At 31.0% G+C, this 19,030-nt stretch overlaps 1 protein-coding gene and 2 long non-coding RNA genes across 3 annotated transcripts in view; 2 read left to right on the top strand and 1 right to left on the bottom strand.

The window, feature by feature from the left end:
* Positions 1-19,030, top strand: part of LOC114327144 (protein-L-isoaspartate(D-aspartate) O-methyltransferase) — a 39,912-nt gene that overhangs the window by 17,382 nt on the left and 3,500 nt on the right. The window contains exons 2-4 of the mRNA XM_028275662.2: positions 9,529-9,784; positions 13,933-14,143; positions 18,716-19,030. The exon at positions 18,716-19,030 is cut by the window's right edge and continues 3,500 nt beyond it. Coding sequence (XP_028131463.1) covers positions 9,529-9,784; positions 13,933-14,143; positions 18,716-18,877 — 629 coding nt within the window. The 3' untranslated portion in view covers positions 18,878-19,030. The remainder of the gene's footprint in view (positions 1-9,528; positions 9,785-13,932; positions 14,144-18,715) is intronic.
* Positions 216-6,528, top strand: LOC126881783 (uncharacterized). Its single transcript, XR_007696988.1, has 2 exons — positions 216-554; positions 1,432-6,528. It is a non-coding gene; the product is annotated as an uncharacterized LOC126881783 (long non-coding RNA).
* On the bottom strand, positions 6,420-9,478 carry LOC126881782 (uncharacterized). The gene is made up of 2 exons (XR_007696987.1): positions 9,038-9,478; positions 6,420-6,875 (listed from the first exon to the last, which is right to left on the bottom strand). It is a non-coding gene; the product is annotated as an uncharacterized LOC126881782 (long non-coding RNA).

The raw sequence follows: 19,030 nt of genomic DNA, 5'->3' as shown, positions 1-19,030 counted from the left end.
GCCAGCCCCTCTCGCTTTTTTAGCCCTTTAGTTATCTGGAAGGGACATGTCAATTGATTTTGAACTCATACTTGTGCTTCTGTGTGAGTCATGGTGGGTTCAACTGGGCACGCCAGGTTTTCTCAACACGACTCTACCTTATCAGCAGAGTCTACGAGAGGTGTACAGTAAATTGAAGCTGTAATTACGAAAAAAGAAATATGTATGTCTTTGTACTCACTATTGGGATAAACCGTAATCGTACCCCTTCCTAACTGCCAAAGTGTCATGGCCGCCGTCGGGACCTATTGTGCTGACATTTACAATGTTTACATATAGAAAAGTTTGTTTTTTTCTGCTTATAATGCCGTTTTCTAAAGATATTAGTGAACAAAATCGATTTGCTAACAATATTTAATATATTTTAAATGTGCTAAAATTGGATTCAACAGCAAAAGTCGCATAAATAACATATAAATGACGAATTTGTTTACCTATTACAAATGGGGTTATGTGGTTGTAACTGTTTATTTTGGGAATAAAATGAAAATGATCAATTAAACGACTGGAAAACTGTAAGTATTACAATTAAAACATGTTTATCCTATCACAAGAGTTCACTTCATTTTAAGAAAGCTAATTATTATTATACAATAGACATTTATAAACTGCCAACTTTTAAGGTTACTTTTGATCTGTTTTCAAAGCTTATGATTAAATGTTACCTCTTTATTAATTAGATTTGCCAACAAAAGATGCATGATTAAGGCCAAATGCAATTCCTTTGCTAAAGTCATAAAAAAAGTACAAATACAGTTTAAAAATTTATTTTAAAAAGGTCTCTCAAAAGACATGAAAATTATACAACAACTCAAAAAACTAGAGAATGTAAAGAAAGCCAGGTTATTGGAAATGGAATTCCTGTTTAATTGAAAGCCAGTAAACTATCCAAGACTTTTCAGAATCAAATGTGTCAACTTGTAAAACGATTCTTCTGACATTTTTAGTAAAAACCAGATTATCCTCAACAAAAATTCTGTTTTAAGTGAAACTCAAAGTCATATATATAAATATAATTTTGTGAATGTGTCATCTTTGAATGAAACAAATTTTTTACCTAAACAAATAAATGTTTGGATCTAATTAAAAACAATGCTGAATCAAGTACAGTAGAAATACAATCCTTTGAACTTCTAAATGTGATTGTTAAAAGTGTCGAGATAGCTACTGCATAGGGATTCGAAAGGGATAGACTTGTTATGAACGCACTTGATCATGTACTTCTTACTGTTATAAAGTTGAAACAAAACTTATTTTATGCTTTCTTATCAGTCACTTTTAATTGTGTATCAACTTTACGTGGTACATCGTGCAAAAATTGCTAAAATGCAAACATTATATTTATTTTCTGTGTTACATTGGATACTATGATTGAATGTCTTCCTCTTTTAGATAGTGAAGTGAAGAACATCTTGAAGTTCCAATAATGTTTCAAGATGAGATAAATCGAAATAATGGTTGTATGTTAGAAGGACAGAGAATACGAAGAAATGTTATTGCTGCATACTTAGTGTAGTGAAATACAAACTTCAAACATTATAATATATTTTTTTATTTCAAACATTTCATATGATTATGAAAGAACATCTTCCTCTTTAAAACAATGAAGAAGTGAAGAACATAATAAAGTTCCAACGAAAATGATTCCAGATGAGGAAAATCGAAATAATGGTTGTATGTTACGTGTATAGAGAATACGAAGAAATGTTATTGCTGCAAACTTAGTGTAGTGAATTAAAAACTTACTGTCAAATACAAATCAATTTATTTAATACTTTTATAATATATAGTGGTACAATTTTATATGTGTTCAAATAAAAATATTAATAAATAAAATACAATAAACACAAATCATGTATATCTTACAATGAATTACAAAATCAAAAATTAATTACAAAAATATCAAAATAAATCTAAAATATTAAAAAGTAACCCATAATTTTTATAGTACCTACATACTTTGGTTGGTACTCTAATAATTTGGAAATCCATTAAAGTTTGTAGATGGAAATTGCAGGTATCTAAAAAATATATAAAGTAACTCAACAATCTCTTTTCAATTAGGGTTGCAGTTGATAAAGATGAATGACCCTTGCTCGGGAAATCAAATGTATCTAAAAAAAATTAAGTAACAGCTTTCTAACAAAACAATCTTAGCACTAAACGGAAACAAAGATACTGGTAAGTATTAAAACATTTTTTGAAAAATCTTTCTGAAAGTGAAAATAAAGACTACTCTCTATGGGAACAACTAAAACTGGGTATGCTTTACAAAAAAATGTATCCAGAACAAACTTCTTCTCTATAAGGCAATACTACTACAAGTCTGGATGTACAGGATTTAATTCTGGGGAACTGCCAGTAACACATAATATGCAAAGACTACAAAGATTCCAATCCAAAGTCTTTCATGATGTCCGATTTTTTTAGTACCACTACCAAATATCACGCTAAACTTAAAATTCTTACAATGAAGATAGCTAAAGCTTGAGTACACATAGATAGATCCAACCAAATAAATAAAAACAATTAATGTATGTAAAATGTATGTTAGTCTTCTTCCACTTGCAGAAGATATTTTCAGTTGTTTGTGCCACTGTGAACTTAAGATCTCTAATATTAACCGATGATAAATTTATGAAAACTGATTTTAAATATTAAAAACTTTCAGAGATATTTCAATTTTCGAAACATCTTATAAAAGAGTGAAAAATATTCAGAGACACCTTACAGCCATAAACCAGTAAAACTAAAATATTTAATGTTTTTGTATAAATTAATATTAATATTTATGAACTTTTTAAATATATCTTTAAAAATTTTATGATAAATAAAATGTTTTTGAGTAAAGGCAATATTTTTTTTTGTATGGTAATAGAAAAGATTAATATTTGAAATCATATACAGCATCACATTTTATAAATTATAATCTTTTTATTATAAAAATAGTAATACCGTGTGTCTACGGATGGGGTGCCCAAGAGGAAAAACTTTTTTATTTTCAATTTTAGCGAAAAATGTCATTCTTGATAAAAACTTTTGCTTGTTCTAAAACCCCATAAAATGAACTAAAATTCAAGTTTTTCAAATCCTGCTTATTTTTTTAGCCAATTTTATGTAAATCCCTATAAATTTTTGCACTAAGTTCGAAATTGTAACAATAATAACTTGGGAGAACAACCCTTTCACTTCTCTGGATTACGAAGCCAGACTTTGTCGTTCTCCTTGAATCATCCAATTATTTATTAATTAAATAATTATTAATACAACAATTTTAATAATGAAATTTATCACTAGATAAATTCTTTATTGATAGCTTAACATTGTCAAAAAAATTGACAATTCGCAAATGATTTATCGAAGTTGATAGTTACTAAGCTACATTGTGGCTTGGCAACACTAGATTATTGTTAAGATTTCAAACTTAGTGCAAAAATTTACATAAAATAGGGATTTACATAAAATTGGCTACAAAATTAAGCAGGATTTAAAAAACTTGAATTTTATTTCGTTTTATGGGGTTTTAGAACAAGCAAAACTTTTTATCAATAATGACATTTTTCGCTAAAATTGAAAATAAAAAAGTTTTTCCTCTTGGGCACCCCAACCGTGGACACACTGTATATAATTATAATACTAAAATCACAATAAAGATGCACTAGAAAGAAACAAACACAAGACATGATGAATGTTATGAGGAGCACTCACAAATCATGATTTACAAAGTTTATACATTGTAAATCATGATATATTTGTATCATTCAACATGTCTTGGGTTGTTTATTTCTGGTGCATCTTTATTGTGAGTTTAGTATAAGAGAATTACAAGTTTTATGTTAAATCTTCTGAATCAAATTTTTGTTAGGTATCATGTCACTCTTACTAATTTTATCCCATAAACACTTTGAAATAATACATTTTTTAGTTCCATGACTGTTATCAATTGTTGGATATCATATTGGCTACCATATTCACTATTGTGGCTTTATTGACAGCAGCTCTAACTAATGATGATGGAGTCGATTTTCCATACTATGGTCTTAGATTGTTCAGCTATGATTGTGAGATTCTACCAGAACCACATTTACCTTGGATCTTTCTCTGAATTATCAAATGCAAAAGTTCATATTTTTTAGGGTGTTTCATACCTAAGTATTATTGACCTAAGTATTCCAGCTTGTGTCTCTTTAGTCAAATGGAAATTATTATATGAAACTCTACAAGAACACATTCATATTATAATCAATTAAGTATATTAATTTTAATCACAAATGTTTATTGGTTGAGAGAGTGACTTTTTTACTTATGCTCAATCAAATATTTTTACTATTTTCTGTTAGTTTTTTAATAGTTATTTATGATATAAGTGTTAAAAGTACACATTTAAGGCACGCATGTGAAAGTCTGCAATTCACATGAGTGCCTTAAAAATGTACTTTTTAACACACATATCATACAATATTTTTTCTGTAAACGTAATTACAGAGTAATATCTACAAAAACTTTTTTCTACAGCCGTGTTAAAAATTCAATTTTTAGCACTCCATAAGAGCATTAAAAATGCTACTTTAAGGCACAAGTGCTTTAAAATTTTTATGGCACTGCAATTCGTATTGACCGTATAGACAATTTTGATGTAATGTCACAAAAATATAAAAATGGAATGTCAGTCAAGTTCAAGTAAAAGTTTTTGTAGATATTGTCCTGTAATTACGTTTGTAGAAAAAATATTGTATGATATGCGTGTTAAAAAGTACATTTTTAAGGCACTCATGTGAATTGCAGAACTCGCACTCAATTTTTAGCACTCCATAAGAGCATTAAAAATGCTACTTTAAGGCACAAGTGCTTTAAAATTTTTATGGCACTGCAATTCGTATTGACCGTATAGACAATTTTGATGTAATGTCACAAAAATATAAAAATGGAATGTCAGTCAAGTTCAAGTAAAAGTTTTTGTAGATATTGTCCTGTAATTACGTTTGTAGAAAAAATATTGTATGATATGCGTGTTAAAAAGTACATTTTTAAGGCACTCATGTGAATTGCAGAACTCGCTATCGCTCATTCTGCAAACTTTCACATGCGTGCCTTAAATGTGTACTTTTAACACTTATATCATAAATAACTATTACTTGAACTGACATTCCATTTTTATATTTTTTTGACATTACATCAAAATTGCCTATACAGTCAATACGAACTGCAGTGCCATAAAATTTTTAAAGCACTAGTGCCTTAAGGTAGCGTTTTTAACGCTTGTATAGAGTGCTGAAAGTTGCATTTTTAACACGGTTGTAGAAAAAATAAATTTTATGTATATTTTATCTAAAAAAGTATTTAAGCACTTAAATATTTTTTCAAAAATAGAATATTTTTATGAACTTCTTTAATTCTTTTTTATTTTAACTTTAATGCAATCTGTTATCATTATAACAATATGACAGATATAAAAAATGACACAGTGGGAACTACACTCAGGGGTGAGAACTCTTTACATATTTATATTAATTTAGTCTACATTACCATATTTCTGACTTTTTTACAAATTAGTAACTACTATCTACTTTCCAGTGGTGTAGAGATCTGTAACTTTTCTTAACCCTCTAGTACCCTAGTTTGCCTCAAGGCGGACCATAATAAAAATTTCCATGCTTACTATTTAAGTATTTTATAGCTGCAATACCGAAACCAGCCTCTGGACTAGATCAGATAAGCATCCAGCTTTTAAAAGTTTGGGTGATCAGACAGATTTTTACCCTATAATTTTCAGTTTAGCATGATATTTGGTAGTGGTACTAAAAACATCGGACATCATAAAAGACTTCGGATTAGAATCTTAATAGTTTTTGCATATTATGTGTTACTGGCAGTTCCCCAGAATTAAATCCTGTACATCCAGACTTGTCGTAGTATTGCCTTATAGAGAAGAAGTTTGTTCTGGATACATTTTTTTGTAAAGCATGCCCAGTTTTAGTTGTTCCCATAGAGAGTAGTCTTTATTTTCACTTTCAGAAAGATTTTTCAAAAAATGTTTTAATACTTACCAGTATCTTTGTTTCCGTTTAGTGCTAAGATTGTTTTGTTAGAAAGCTGTTACTTAATTTTTTTTTAGATACATTTGATTTCCCGAGCAAGGGTCATCTTTATCAACTGCTACCCTAATTAAAAAGAGATTGTTGAGTTACTTTATATTATTATATTTTTTAGATACCTGCAATTTCCATCTACAAACTTTAATGGATCTCCAAATTATTAGAGTACCAACCAAAGTATGTAGGTACTATAAAAATTATATGTAACTTTTTAATATTTTAGATTTATTTTGATATTTTTGTAATTAATTTTTGATTTTGTAATTCATTGTAAGATATACATGATTTGTGTTTATTGTATTTTATTTATTAATATTTTTATTTGAACACATATAAAATTATATCACTATATATTATAAAAGTATGAAATAAATTGATTTGTATTTGACAATAAGTTTTTAATTCACTACACTAAGTTTGCAGCAATAACATTTCTTCGTATTCTCTATACATGTAACATACAACCATTATTTCGATTTTCCTCATCTGGAATCATTTTCGTTGGAACTTTATTATGTTCTTCACTTCTTCATTGTTTTAAAAAGAAAGATGTTCTTTCATAATCATATGAAATGTTTGAAATCAAAAAATATATTATAATGTTTGAAGTTTGTATTTCACTACACTAAATATGCAGCAATAACATTTCTTCATATTCTCTGTCCTTCTAACATACAATTATTTCGATTTACCTCATCTTGAAACATCATTGGAACTTCAAGATGTTCTTCACTTCACTATCTAAAAGAGGAAGACATTCAATCATACTATCCAATGTAACACAGAAAATAAATATAATGTTTGCATTTTTAGCAATTTTTGCACGATGTAAAGTTGATACACAATTAAAAGTGACTGATTAAAAAAGCATAAAATAAGTTTTGTTTCAACTTTATAACAGTAAGAAGTACATGATCAAGTGCGTTCATAACAAGTCTATCCCTTTCGAATCCCTATGCAGTAGCTATTTCAACACTTTCAACAATCACATTTAGAAGTTCAAAGGATTGTATTTCTGTAACTGTACTTGATTCAGCATTGTTTTTAATTAGATCCATACATTTAATTGTTTAGGTATGCATATGCTCTAATTATAGAGGAATAACTGTTACCAGCTCAGTAGGGAGGTTGTACGGTCGAATAATAAAAAAAAGAATAGAATCAGAATACGAAGACATGGAAGAACAAAGTGGATTTCGTGCAGGAAGATCGTGCACTGATAATATATTTGTTCTGCAGCAGGTAATAGAAAAACGGAAGGCAAGGAATCTATCTACCCACCTATTGTTTGTAGATTTGGAGAAGGCATACGATACGGTACCTTTGAAAAAACTGTTTCAAACATTGACGAAGGTAGGTCTCAGTAGAGAGTATGTGGATGCTATCGCAAATATATACAAAAATGCAAGAAGTGTCGTTAAAGAAGGAAACTTTATATCTGACTCATTCCCTATATCAAAGGGACTTAAACAAGGATGTTGTCTGTCTCCGACTTTATTTAAAATATATATTCAATCATCGCTAGAGCAGTGGAGGAAACAAGTATCCGGAATGGGAATAGACATAGGCGGTGGTAAATGTCTAACAACTTTGTTTTTTGCAGATGATCAGGTAGTCGTAGCGAATGATGAGGAAGACATGGACTACATGTTTAGAAAACTAAAGAAAGAATATGAAAAATGGGGCCTCAATATGAATATGTCAAAGACAGAGTATCTTAAAATAGGGGATGATGAAGAAGATCCAGAGTTAGAAATTAGAACCACGAAAAGATGTAATGAATATAAATATCTCGGATCTATAATATCTAAAGAAGGCACTACCAAAAGAGACATCGAAAAGAGAACGCAGCAGGGCAAAAAAGCGGTAAACATTCTGAGCTCTCTACTGTGGTCTAAAGATATAAGGCAAGAAACGAAATTGACAATCTATCGTACCTTGGTAGAGCCTATTATGACTTATGGGGCAGAAGTTTGGCAGATGACAAAAAAAGATAGGAAAAGAATAGAAGTAGTAGAAATGGATTATCTAAGGAGAGCGTGTGGTATATCTAAAAAAGATCACATCAGGAATGAAGATATTAGAAGGAGGACACATACTGTATATTCCAGTGTAGATAAAATTGAAACTAGACAACTAGTGTGGTATGGTCACGTGAAACGAATGAATGAAGATAGATGGCCAAAGAAAGCTTTAAATTACATACCACACCAAAGAAGAAGAAGGGGAAGACCTTCAGTTGCCTGGGAAGAAAATGTACGGCACATCATGAAAGATAGAGCCATCAAAGATGACGAATGGATGGACAGAAAACGATGGCGGTCGAAATGCGAGAAGCGGCAGAGGCTGTAGGAACCTCGCTGATAGAGATAGAGAAAAAAATTGTTTCATTCAAAGATGACACATTCACAAATATGACTTTGAGTCTCACTTAAACAGAATTTTTCTTGAGGATAATCTGGTTTTTACTAAAAATTTCAGAAGAATCGTTTTTACAAGTTGACACATTTGATTCTGAAAAGTCTTGGATAGTTTACTGGCTTTCAATTAAACAGGAATTCCATTTCCAATAACCTGGCTTTCTTTACATTCTCTAGTTTTTTGAGTTGTTGTATATTTTCATGTCTTTTGAGAGACCTTTTTAAAATAATTTTTTTAACTGTATTGGTACTTTTTTTATGACTTTAGCAAAGGAATTGCATTTGGCCTTAATCATGCATCTTTTGTTGGATAATCTAATTAATAAAGAGGTAACATTTAATCATAAGCTTTGAAAACAGATCAAAAGTAACCTTAAAAGTACATGGCAGTTTATAAATGTCTATTGTATAATAATAATTAGCTTTCTTAAAATGAAGTGAACTCTTGTGATAGGATAAACATGTTTTAATTGTAATACTTACAGTTTTCCAGTCGTTTAATTGATCATTTTCATTTTATTCCCAAAATAAACAGTTACAACCACATAACCCCATTTGTAATAGGTGAACAAATTCGTTATTTATATGTTATTTATGCGACTTTTGCTGTTGAATCCAATTTTAGCACATTTAAAATATATTAAATATTGTTAGCAAATCGATTTTGTTCACTAATATCTTTAGAAAACGGCATTATAAGCAGAAAAAAACAAACTTTTCTATATGTAAACATTGTAAATGTCAGCACAATAGGTCCCGACGGCGGCCATGACACTTTGGCAGTTAGAGTTAGGAGGGGGTACGATTACGGTTTATCCCAATAACGCTCAGAAAATTACGGGATCTGGATTTCAATGCATATTTTTTTTTATAATTCTCGTATCAAAGTTACTCATGAAGTTAGTCGTATTGATGACAGTTGAGAAAACGTGGGCAACCCGCTTCAACTAACTTCATTGTTCTTTTTCTTATAGCAAATGGTATTATAAAATCAGATGCTGTTGAAAACGCGATGCTAGCAGTTGACAGAGGGAACTACTCAAAAACAAGTCCGTATATGGATGCCCCACAAGGTATAGGATATGGAGTTACAATCAGTGCCCCACACATGCATGCCCATGCCTTGGAATTATTAAAAGACAATTTAGTCAATGGTACGAGAGCTTTGGATGTTGGTTCAGGCAGTGGGTACCTTACAGCTTGTATGGCCATTATGATGGGGGAGAAAGGGTAGGTAAATGTTTTCTTGGTTATATTCTACTACAGTATACTCTCTCTTCTCTATAATAGGCGAGCGGCAGCCGCCCCTAAAACGACGTTATACCGACCACAAAAATCAACTTTCAGGTGAATGGCCAATTTTGGTCATTATTTATGTTTTCAAGGTCGCTGAGTCCGAATATAAAGTTTATTTTTATCTAGAATTGGTGGAACATGTTCAAAAATCAAATTTTATGCAAAAACGCTAAAAATCAATTTTGATGATTTTTCAAATTTCACTCACTGTATCTTTGGTCGCTGTAAATATTTCCTTTTGAAAATTTTACTGTATTATTTTTGAAGTATTTACATAACAATGAGATTTGTCCGAAATGTTTAAACAAATTAAAAGAGGAGTTGTTAATTTTTAAACATTTTGTCGTCAGATTTCGTTAGTTTTATGTTTACTTAAAAAAGTTGAATGAAAAACTTTTTAGTTTATAATTTTAACCAACACAGCATTAAAATACAGTACGTAAATCGTTCAGCTGGACATAGGGAATATACATTGAGAGAATTGTGGCAACTGCGCTAACTGTGTTAGTTGAAGCTTCTGTTTGAGTACGAGATTTTGGTGCAATAGAGCTGTAAGAACGAATAGAATGAGTGAGTTCTGAAGCAAGGCTGTCCATAAATAAATCAAAAACAAAGTTTAATAAGTTACGAATTTTACTTTAATTTTTAAAATATTTTTTATTTAAAAACTAATTTAGAAACTAACAGTTTTCCCATTCCCTTAGGCCAAAAATATTTAGCTCCTACATTGTCATATTTTGACGTTTATTTGTGTCAGTGTCGAAATGAGTTGTCAATTTTGAGATTAATGCCCCTTAATGCTAACAAACATATTGTCATCGAGAGAGCTCAGTTGCCACAATTGTCTCAATATAATACAATGTATGTATTTATGTAGAGGAAAGTCGCCAATTATGGAATACCATTTTGTTTTAGGGATATAAAATAATACCTTTATAGAAATAAAAACAATTTAATGTTATGACACATCAGTCATACATTTTTATATAGTAATTAAAAGCCTTCTATTAAATATCTTAATTAACAAAAAAAAAATCGAACAAAAAAACAAAATCCCAAATAAGTAACCAAATATGGAACAGGTACCCATATATGGAATATAGGCATAAACCAACATATCAATAACAAAAATAGACCTAAACATCTGAGATCAAATAAATTTAAATAAGAAAATTGTGAAAAATGAAAGAAGTAGCTTAATTCACTTGCAGATATCACAGATCCATATATGAAACTCGGGACCAGCACAGTCATAATGAGCCCACTTACACTTAATCCACTATTCCATAATTAGGCACCAACGACTGTCCATATTTGGATTTGTACATTAGTTCAAACTAGTATCAACATTTTTTTAAGTCGTAATGTTTTAATTACAGAAGGTCATAAAATATCAAAATAAAGGGACTATTGATATACGCAATAGCATAACAAGTCTGTATTCATGCATAATAACCAATAATACTCGTTGAATATATTTACCTTTGAAATTTTCGCAAGAGGATAAAACAAAACGAGCCTGTCAGACACGTATCGTTTGCGCATCTGACACAGAGGTGTGAGTACGATAATAAAGAGAGCGACTGAAATAGAGGATGGTCTTGTAGTGCGCTTTCAACTTATATTTTCGGAGAAATCAAGGAATTCCATATTAGGGCACTATTCCATATTTGGTTACTTTCCTCTATCTAAATATATATAATGTATGTTACCTATGTCCAACTGAACGATTTACATACTGTATAATATGCCATGAAGAAGTTCCCTTATTCCACTGTAAATCCATTTTTTAGATCAATCGAAATTTTTAATAAAAAACTTAAAAAAATCTAAACTTGTTATTGGGTACCACGCATGCTCAAAGGGTTTATCCAGAGGAAATAAAATAAACTAAAAGTAAAGATGATTCAGATTTGGTTACAGAATAGAGTATGTATCTACACTCACCAGCACAAAATTCCGCCACCCAAAATTTTTGATTTTGACAATTTATAACTTTATTATTTGTGCTCCGATTTTCAAGATTCTTGCACCAGTTTGTAGGTACATGTATTGATATCGCTTGGTATTATTCCGGTTACAAAAAAAAATTGCTTGCATGCCATTATACAGGGGTGAACGGAAACGTTTTATTTTCTCCTAACTTAAAAAAATTCTGTGGAAAAATGGAATAGCTGATTTTGTTTCATAGTCCTGTCATGTTATCCTGGAGGTATCACTAATATTTTGTTTTTTGAATCATCCGAATATCTCTTTTTTTGTAAGAGCTGTACCATTTTTTGGAAATAAAAACACTGATTGACTCATAAAAGATGTTGGATTGATAAGAGAAGAATGGCCCGCATGCATCCCAGATCTTAATCCTATTGAGCATTTATGGGATGAATTAAAAAAGCTATTCGCCATCATCCTAGGCCTCCAGAAAATTTGGAACAGTTATGGCCCTGGTAGAGGAATATGGGGCTATTCCCCAGGCAAGGATAACACATCTTTATTCGATGCTAAACAGATTGCGAGCAGTCGTTGCTGCAAGAGGTGGACATACTCACTATTGAATTGTTTTGTTGTTAATTTTGTTTTGTTAAATTATATAAACCTTCAAAGCAGTGTTTTTATTTACAGCTCTTACAACAAAAGAGATATTCGAATAATTCAAAAAACAAAACCTTAGTAATAGCTCCAGGATAATACAAAAGGAGGATGAAACAAAATCAGCCCTCCAATTTTTTAAAGTTAGGAGAAAAAACAACGCTTCCATTCACCCCGTATAATGATCATGCCATCTAAGCAAAAGATTTTTGTTACCGGAAAAATAAAAAAACGATATCAATAAATGTACCTACAAACCGATGCAAGAATCTTGAAAATCGGAGTACAAATAATAAAGTTATAGATTGTCAAAGTTAATCAAAAATTTTGGGTGGCGGAATTTTGTGCCGGTGAGTGTACTATGTGCTTATGTGTATCTCGAATTTAAATTCTCATCAGAGCACCTGTGTAGAAGCACGGAACTAGAATCAAATCTTTTCATCCTTTCGGTGTAATCATTAAAATAATTACAAAAGATGCAACTAGCACCATCTATGACTCGTTAGTCAAAATTATGTAGGAACTAAAATTCGAATTATTTATCCTCTGCGCTTTTTAAGATGGAAAAATAAAGCAGAACAGAGTGATGAAGTACAGTAATACCTCGACTTACGCTACCCCGACTTACGCTACCCCGACTTACGCGAACCCAGAGTTACGCGATTTTCAAATCTTGTGGATTTGTTATTTGATAAGCGATTTTAAAATCTTGTCGATTCATTATTTGAGCGCCACACGATCGTTTAGTTATCGACGAGATAGAATTACCACCCACACACTATTGCTCATCCAATGTTATACATGTTTGGACTTTTCACACGGAATCAGCGATTTTATTTTGTATTAGAAATTTCTTATTTACAGTTTTGTTTAATGGAGTGGGTGTTTGTTAATTTTATAAAGGGATTTTTTGTTTTATATCTAAAAAGACTTGAATGTCATACAAAGGAAGTAAAACTGATCCGCCTATATCAAATAAGAAAAGAAAAACGTTATCTTTGGAATGTAAACTTAACGTAATTAAAGATTTTGAATCAAAAATGAAATTTTGTGAATTGTCAAAGAAGTTTGATCTATCGGAATCGACGGTCAGAATAATTATTTGTATAAAGGACAAGGAAAAAATTCTCGACGCTGTAAAAAGACATACATATACGAAATTATACCCCGACTTACGCGAATTCGACTTACGCGATTATCGCTCGGTCCCACCTATCACGTAAGTTCGGGGTATTACTGTACTCGACAAGGGAATCTGTAATTGCATTCACGACCTGTCGATAAATAATTCAAATTTTAGTTCCTGTCTCATTTTGACTTACAAAATAAAATACGTTTAGTAAATCTAACAGCGGCGTACATTGAGGCGTGAGTGAGGCTGACAGCGTGGTTTGTCATTAAGGCGGCTGAACTCTACTGCTGAATCAGCTTTTCAGCCACGGAGGTCGTCTGAACGCAGCCTGTGTAACTTTCTTTGTTTTATATTTTTGTAGGATTGCTGTTGGTATAGATCATTTAACTGAATTGGTGGACATGTCAAGGAATAACATCCAGGCAGCGAATACAGATTTGTTGGAATCAAACAGAGTTCAATTGTTGGTGGGAGATGGAAGACAGGGCTATGCTCAGCTAGGACCTTATGATGCCATCCATGTAGGAGCTGCAGCCCCTACACTACCACAACAGTTAGTAGATCAATTAAAGGTAGGTGGAGTTTTATACTATAATTATATTTCATCACGATCATCATGGCATCAACACTCCTAGTGGAATGATTGCCGCTCTCTTTGAGCTCTTCTCATTCTCATTTATTTGTTGTGGGAAATCAGTCCGCATTAACTTTTTGATTTTATGATTGGTTGTGTGACTTGTAGTCTTCTACAATATTTCTCCATTCGTTCCTGTTTTTGCTTATGGTGGTCCATTTTCTAACTCCCATGTTCTAAAGGTCTGCAATTATCTGGTTCTGCCATCTTGTTTTCGGTCTTCTTCATGGTCTGCCTGATACTGGTCTCCATTTGGTGATTTTCTTGATAGTTGCTTCTGGATTTCTTCGTTCTATATGTCCCATCCACCTGAGTTAATTATATTTAAATAATCGAAAGTCTTAGTAAGATCTAAAAACGATGCAAGAGTGTCAAGATATTTTTCAAACCATTTCAAAATATTGCGAGTGAAATGATCAATAGCTAAAGTTGTTGTTTCATTTTTTCGGAATCCGTACTGGTTTATGGCAAACAGTTTATTAGATTCAAAATGTAGATTAATTTGACTTTCTAAAATTCGTTCATAAACTTCTGATAAGATGGGCAACAAAAATATGGGTCGATAATTGTTGTAATCATCAATAGATCCTTTATTCTTTAACAGAGGTACTACCTTTGCAGTTTTGAAAACTTGAGGATAAATATTAAAAGCTATTGATTGATTTATTAAGGTACTAGTACACTTTAAAAGACCAAAAATAAGCATTTTTTCAAATTTTTTTTCTTAGAACCCTTATTAAAAATGAACATAAAACTTTTTACATATTAATATCTAACTCTTAGAGAATACAAAAAATATATCTTTTTTCATTTATACATGTACACTAATATTGTAGAGGGCGCCAAAGTCGAGGCCTCGAAAAAAAGTAGTTCCGATGGCGGACAATTATCTCAGGATTGGGATCTCTGAAACAAAAAAAATCGTACGGCATTTGAAAAAGGAAGGTCTCTTACGTGACAATTTACCATTGTTTTTCTTCAGTTTTCATGGTTAAAAAATATTTATTTTTTGGCTAAATTGTGGTAAATTGTCACGTAAGAAACCTTCCATTTTCAAATGCAGTACGATTTTTTTGTTTCAGATATCCCAATACTGAGATTAACTGTCCGCCATCATTTTTCGAGGCCTTGACTTTTGCGCCCTCTACAATATTAGTGCACGTGCATAAATGAAAAAAGATATATTTTTTGTACTCTCTAAGAGTTAGATATTACTATGTAAAAAAGTTTTATGTTCATTTTTAATACAGGTTCTAAGAAAAAAATTCTTGAAAAAAATGATTATTTTTGGTCTTCTAAAGTGTACTAGTACCTTAAAGTTGTTTGAGGTTGAACAATTATATTTTTAGTAGTTTTAATATTTTTTTTTTGTTAAATTCATCAGGATCTTTGTTGTTACTATTTTTTATTTCTGAAATAGCTAAGTCAACTTCACTTATTGGGACCGTGCAAGTAGCGCAAAGCGACACATATTTCTACGCTCTGCACTTTTATTCGCACTTTTAATTGTATTGACCAATTACGTTAGTCCTGGTTGCTGGATAATTGTCAAGGCCATAGCCCAAAAAAATAATAAGAAGAAAAAATAAGATTCAGGTTATGTGATGAAAACGTAAACAATTGTATGTAATAAATAAAATAAGTTATTAAAATGCAGTACTGCAAGCAAAATACAATTAATTAAATTTACCTTTATATAATAATTGCATATCATATCAATATTTTGGAGCAACATATAATTTTTCTCCTTCAATGACAGTAGATATGAAATGTACGTCAATTTGACAATTTCAATTGACAATATGAATTATTTAAGAAAGTTGCAATATTTCTCCGCTATTCGCGCACGATCGTTTCACGTATCCCTTCCAAGTACTTGCACACCGCGAATAGTTCACTGGCTGAAAACTGAAACACAAGATATTTTCCTGTGGTATACACTTCAAATGGCCATCAAGAGTTAGCTAAGAAATTTATTACTCTCATTAGTTGAGCGGAAGTGATTATTAAAACTATCTGCCTTGAGTTTAGAATTATCAGTGACAACATTTTTGTTTGTTACCCTTAATAAGTTTCCACATAGCTTGTTGAGAGCTACCAGAATTTTTATAAACCTATCATTTGCATTAATGTTTGAAGGTCTGATGGCTTTTCTGTACTCTTTTCTAAGTTTAATAATGGTACTTCTAGGTACAGCAACGGGATCCTATTTATTGCTATAATAAATTGAAGTCTCTCACGCATTTTCCTTAAATCATCATTGAACCAGTTTACTTTTTTACCAGGATTATTTTTATTCAACAATTTCTATTTTAAATTAATATCCAAATTTTCATTTTATACAAAATTAAAGTTACAATCTAGCAAAATCTGGTTCAAATTGAAGAGTCATTCATCCGTGATAACAAACTCTGGTTGCACAATTTGTGGATGAGTAAGCTTTCTTAAAGGCAATTATATATACACTAAACAGCAAAATTAACGCACCACCTTAAAAATGGGACATTTTTGATGTCTCCAATTTGAGACATCAGTGTATTTGCAGAATTTTTCTGCTCAGTGTATATTTTCAAAAAAAAAATCCTTTTACCACAAAATGGTGTAAGGCGAACCCTTACAGTAGACCAGGAAGGATCTGTTTTTAGGTGGATATGAGAGGTGGCATTCAGATTTTTGCGGATAAAGTTAGGTGATAACTTCGTTAATAATAATTGACTTATGTTCCTTCTCAAATATGCCCGGAACATTAATAAAAAAAAATAAAATATTTAAAAATTTCAAAAAATTTCGTTTTTTTTTCTACTTTCTTTGCTTATAACTTTAAAACAATTCATTTTGGAACAAAGTCGTATAGGAATAAAACAAAAATTAAATTTTCTATCAGATACGATTGGTTAAAAATGTCTTAATTTAACACCCTTGTTGCAAAATAGCAATAAATATAAAAGCCTGTCCTTATTCGATGTTTTTCCATCACTTAGGTGACACTTGGAACCTTCCTAATTCGCTTAGAAAATTTTTGTAATGTGCTAAAACCGTCCACCAAATTTCATTAAAATTGACTTACTACATTTTGCATAATAATTTTGCAATCTAAACTTTTTTTAAAAATTATTTTTTTTTTAATCTTGCACAACAAAAACTAGAACATACAACGATTTGTCCACTCCACCTATCTAATGCACTTTACAGAATTGAAATCGGATTATTTAAGCAGCCTCAGCAATGTTTTAAAGTTATAAACAATTTTTTGGCTTATAAACAAATTAGTGCTGTGTCCAGGAGGGGGTGCTACGGGCTCCTTTATTTAGATGGACTTACCCAAGTTTTTTTTATGTATTTTGACCCGTAAAACACGAATTTTTTGGGTAACAGTTGATCCGGATGTCGATAAGATTGTTATAAACAAAGAACTTGAGGAATTGCATAACATCGATTTTTCGCAAAATAAAACCTTTTTTGTATTTCTTGGGTAATTCTAAGCAAAAAATGTTCTTACAAGTTTTTTCGTAGGGTGCATAGTTTTCGAGATAAACGCGGTGGAACATTCAAAAAATCGAAAAATTGCAATTTTTGAACGAGAATAACTTTTGATTAAAAAATAAAATAGCAATTCTGCTGACAGCATTTGAAAGTTTAAGTCAAATTATACCGGTTTTAATTATTTGAATTGCTAAAAATTAATTTTATTATTATTAAACAAAGCTAATATTTGTTTATAAGCCAAAAAATTGTTTATAATTTTAAAACATTGCTGAGGCCCCTTAAATAATCCGATTTTAATTATGTAAAGTGTATTAGATAGGTAGAGCACCTCTTTATATGTAAAAAAATTAGCCAACTTCTAAATGGTCTACTTTTTGTTCAGAAAGATTTTAAAAAATTTGAACTTTTTTAAAAACATTTACATTGCAAATGTATTATGCAATATCTATTTGGTCGATTTTAATGAAATTTGGTAGACCATTTAAGTAAGTTATAAGAATTTTCTAAGCGAATTACTAAGGTTCTAAGTGCCACCAAAGTGGTTAAGAAACATTGAATAACAACAGGTCTTATTACATACATACAATACAATAACAACAGTCAAATATGTAGGTGAATACAGGCGTATTTTGCCCCCTTATTTTATATTTATTGCTATATTGCAGAAAAGGTAATACCTTAAGACATTTTTGACCAGTCGTATATCATACAAAATTCAATTATCTTTATTTTATTTCTCTATGACTTTGTTCCAAAACGAATCGTTTTAAAGTTATAAGCAAATAAAGCAGAAAAAAATCGATGTTTTTCGAAATGTTTAAATATTTTAATTTTTTTATTAATGTTCCAGGCATATTTGAGAAGGAGCATAAGTCAATTATTATTACTGAAGGTGTCACCTAACTTTATCTGCAAAAATCCGAATACCACCTCTCACATCCAAAAATACACGTTTTTTTACAGATTAGTCCTGGTCTACAGCCAGTTATGGTTGTTTTAATAATGATTGTCCAATTTATTTCAGGTTGGTGGCCGACTCATAGTACCTGTAGGTCCAGCCGGCGGTGACCAACAACTAGAACAAATAGACAAATTATCAGATGGCAGTATTCAAAGAAAAATACTCATGGGAGTCGTATATGTACCTTTGACCGACAAAGAACGCCAATGGCCTCGACATCGTTGACTACGTTTAGCTGTTTTTATTTTCATCGCTATTTTTCTTGTTTGCTGTGTTTTTCGTGTATCTTCAAACAAGTTTCATTTTCTGAAAACGAACTAGTCATGTTTATTCTAAGAAAAACTTAGCAATTGAAGAAAAGTGTGGGTCAGCAAGAAG

Source organism: Diabrotica virgifera, chromosome 3, assembly GCF_917563875.1.
Source record: "Diabrotica virgifera virgifera chromosome 3, PGI_DIABVI_V3a".
In the NCBI taxonomy this organism is placed as follows: Eukaryota; Metazoa; Arthropoda; class Insecta; order Coleoptera; family Chrysomelidae; genus Diabrotica; species Diabrotica virgifera.
This window is presented reverse-complemented; position numbering and strand designations above follow the sequence as displayed.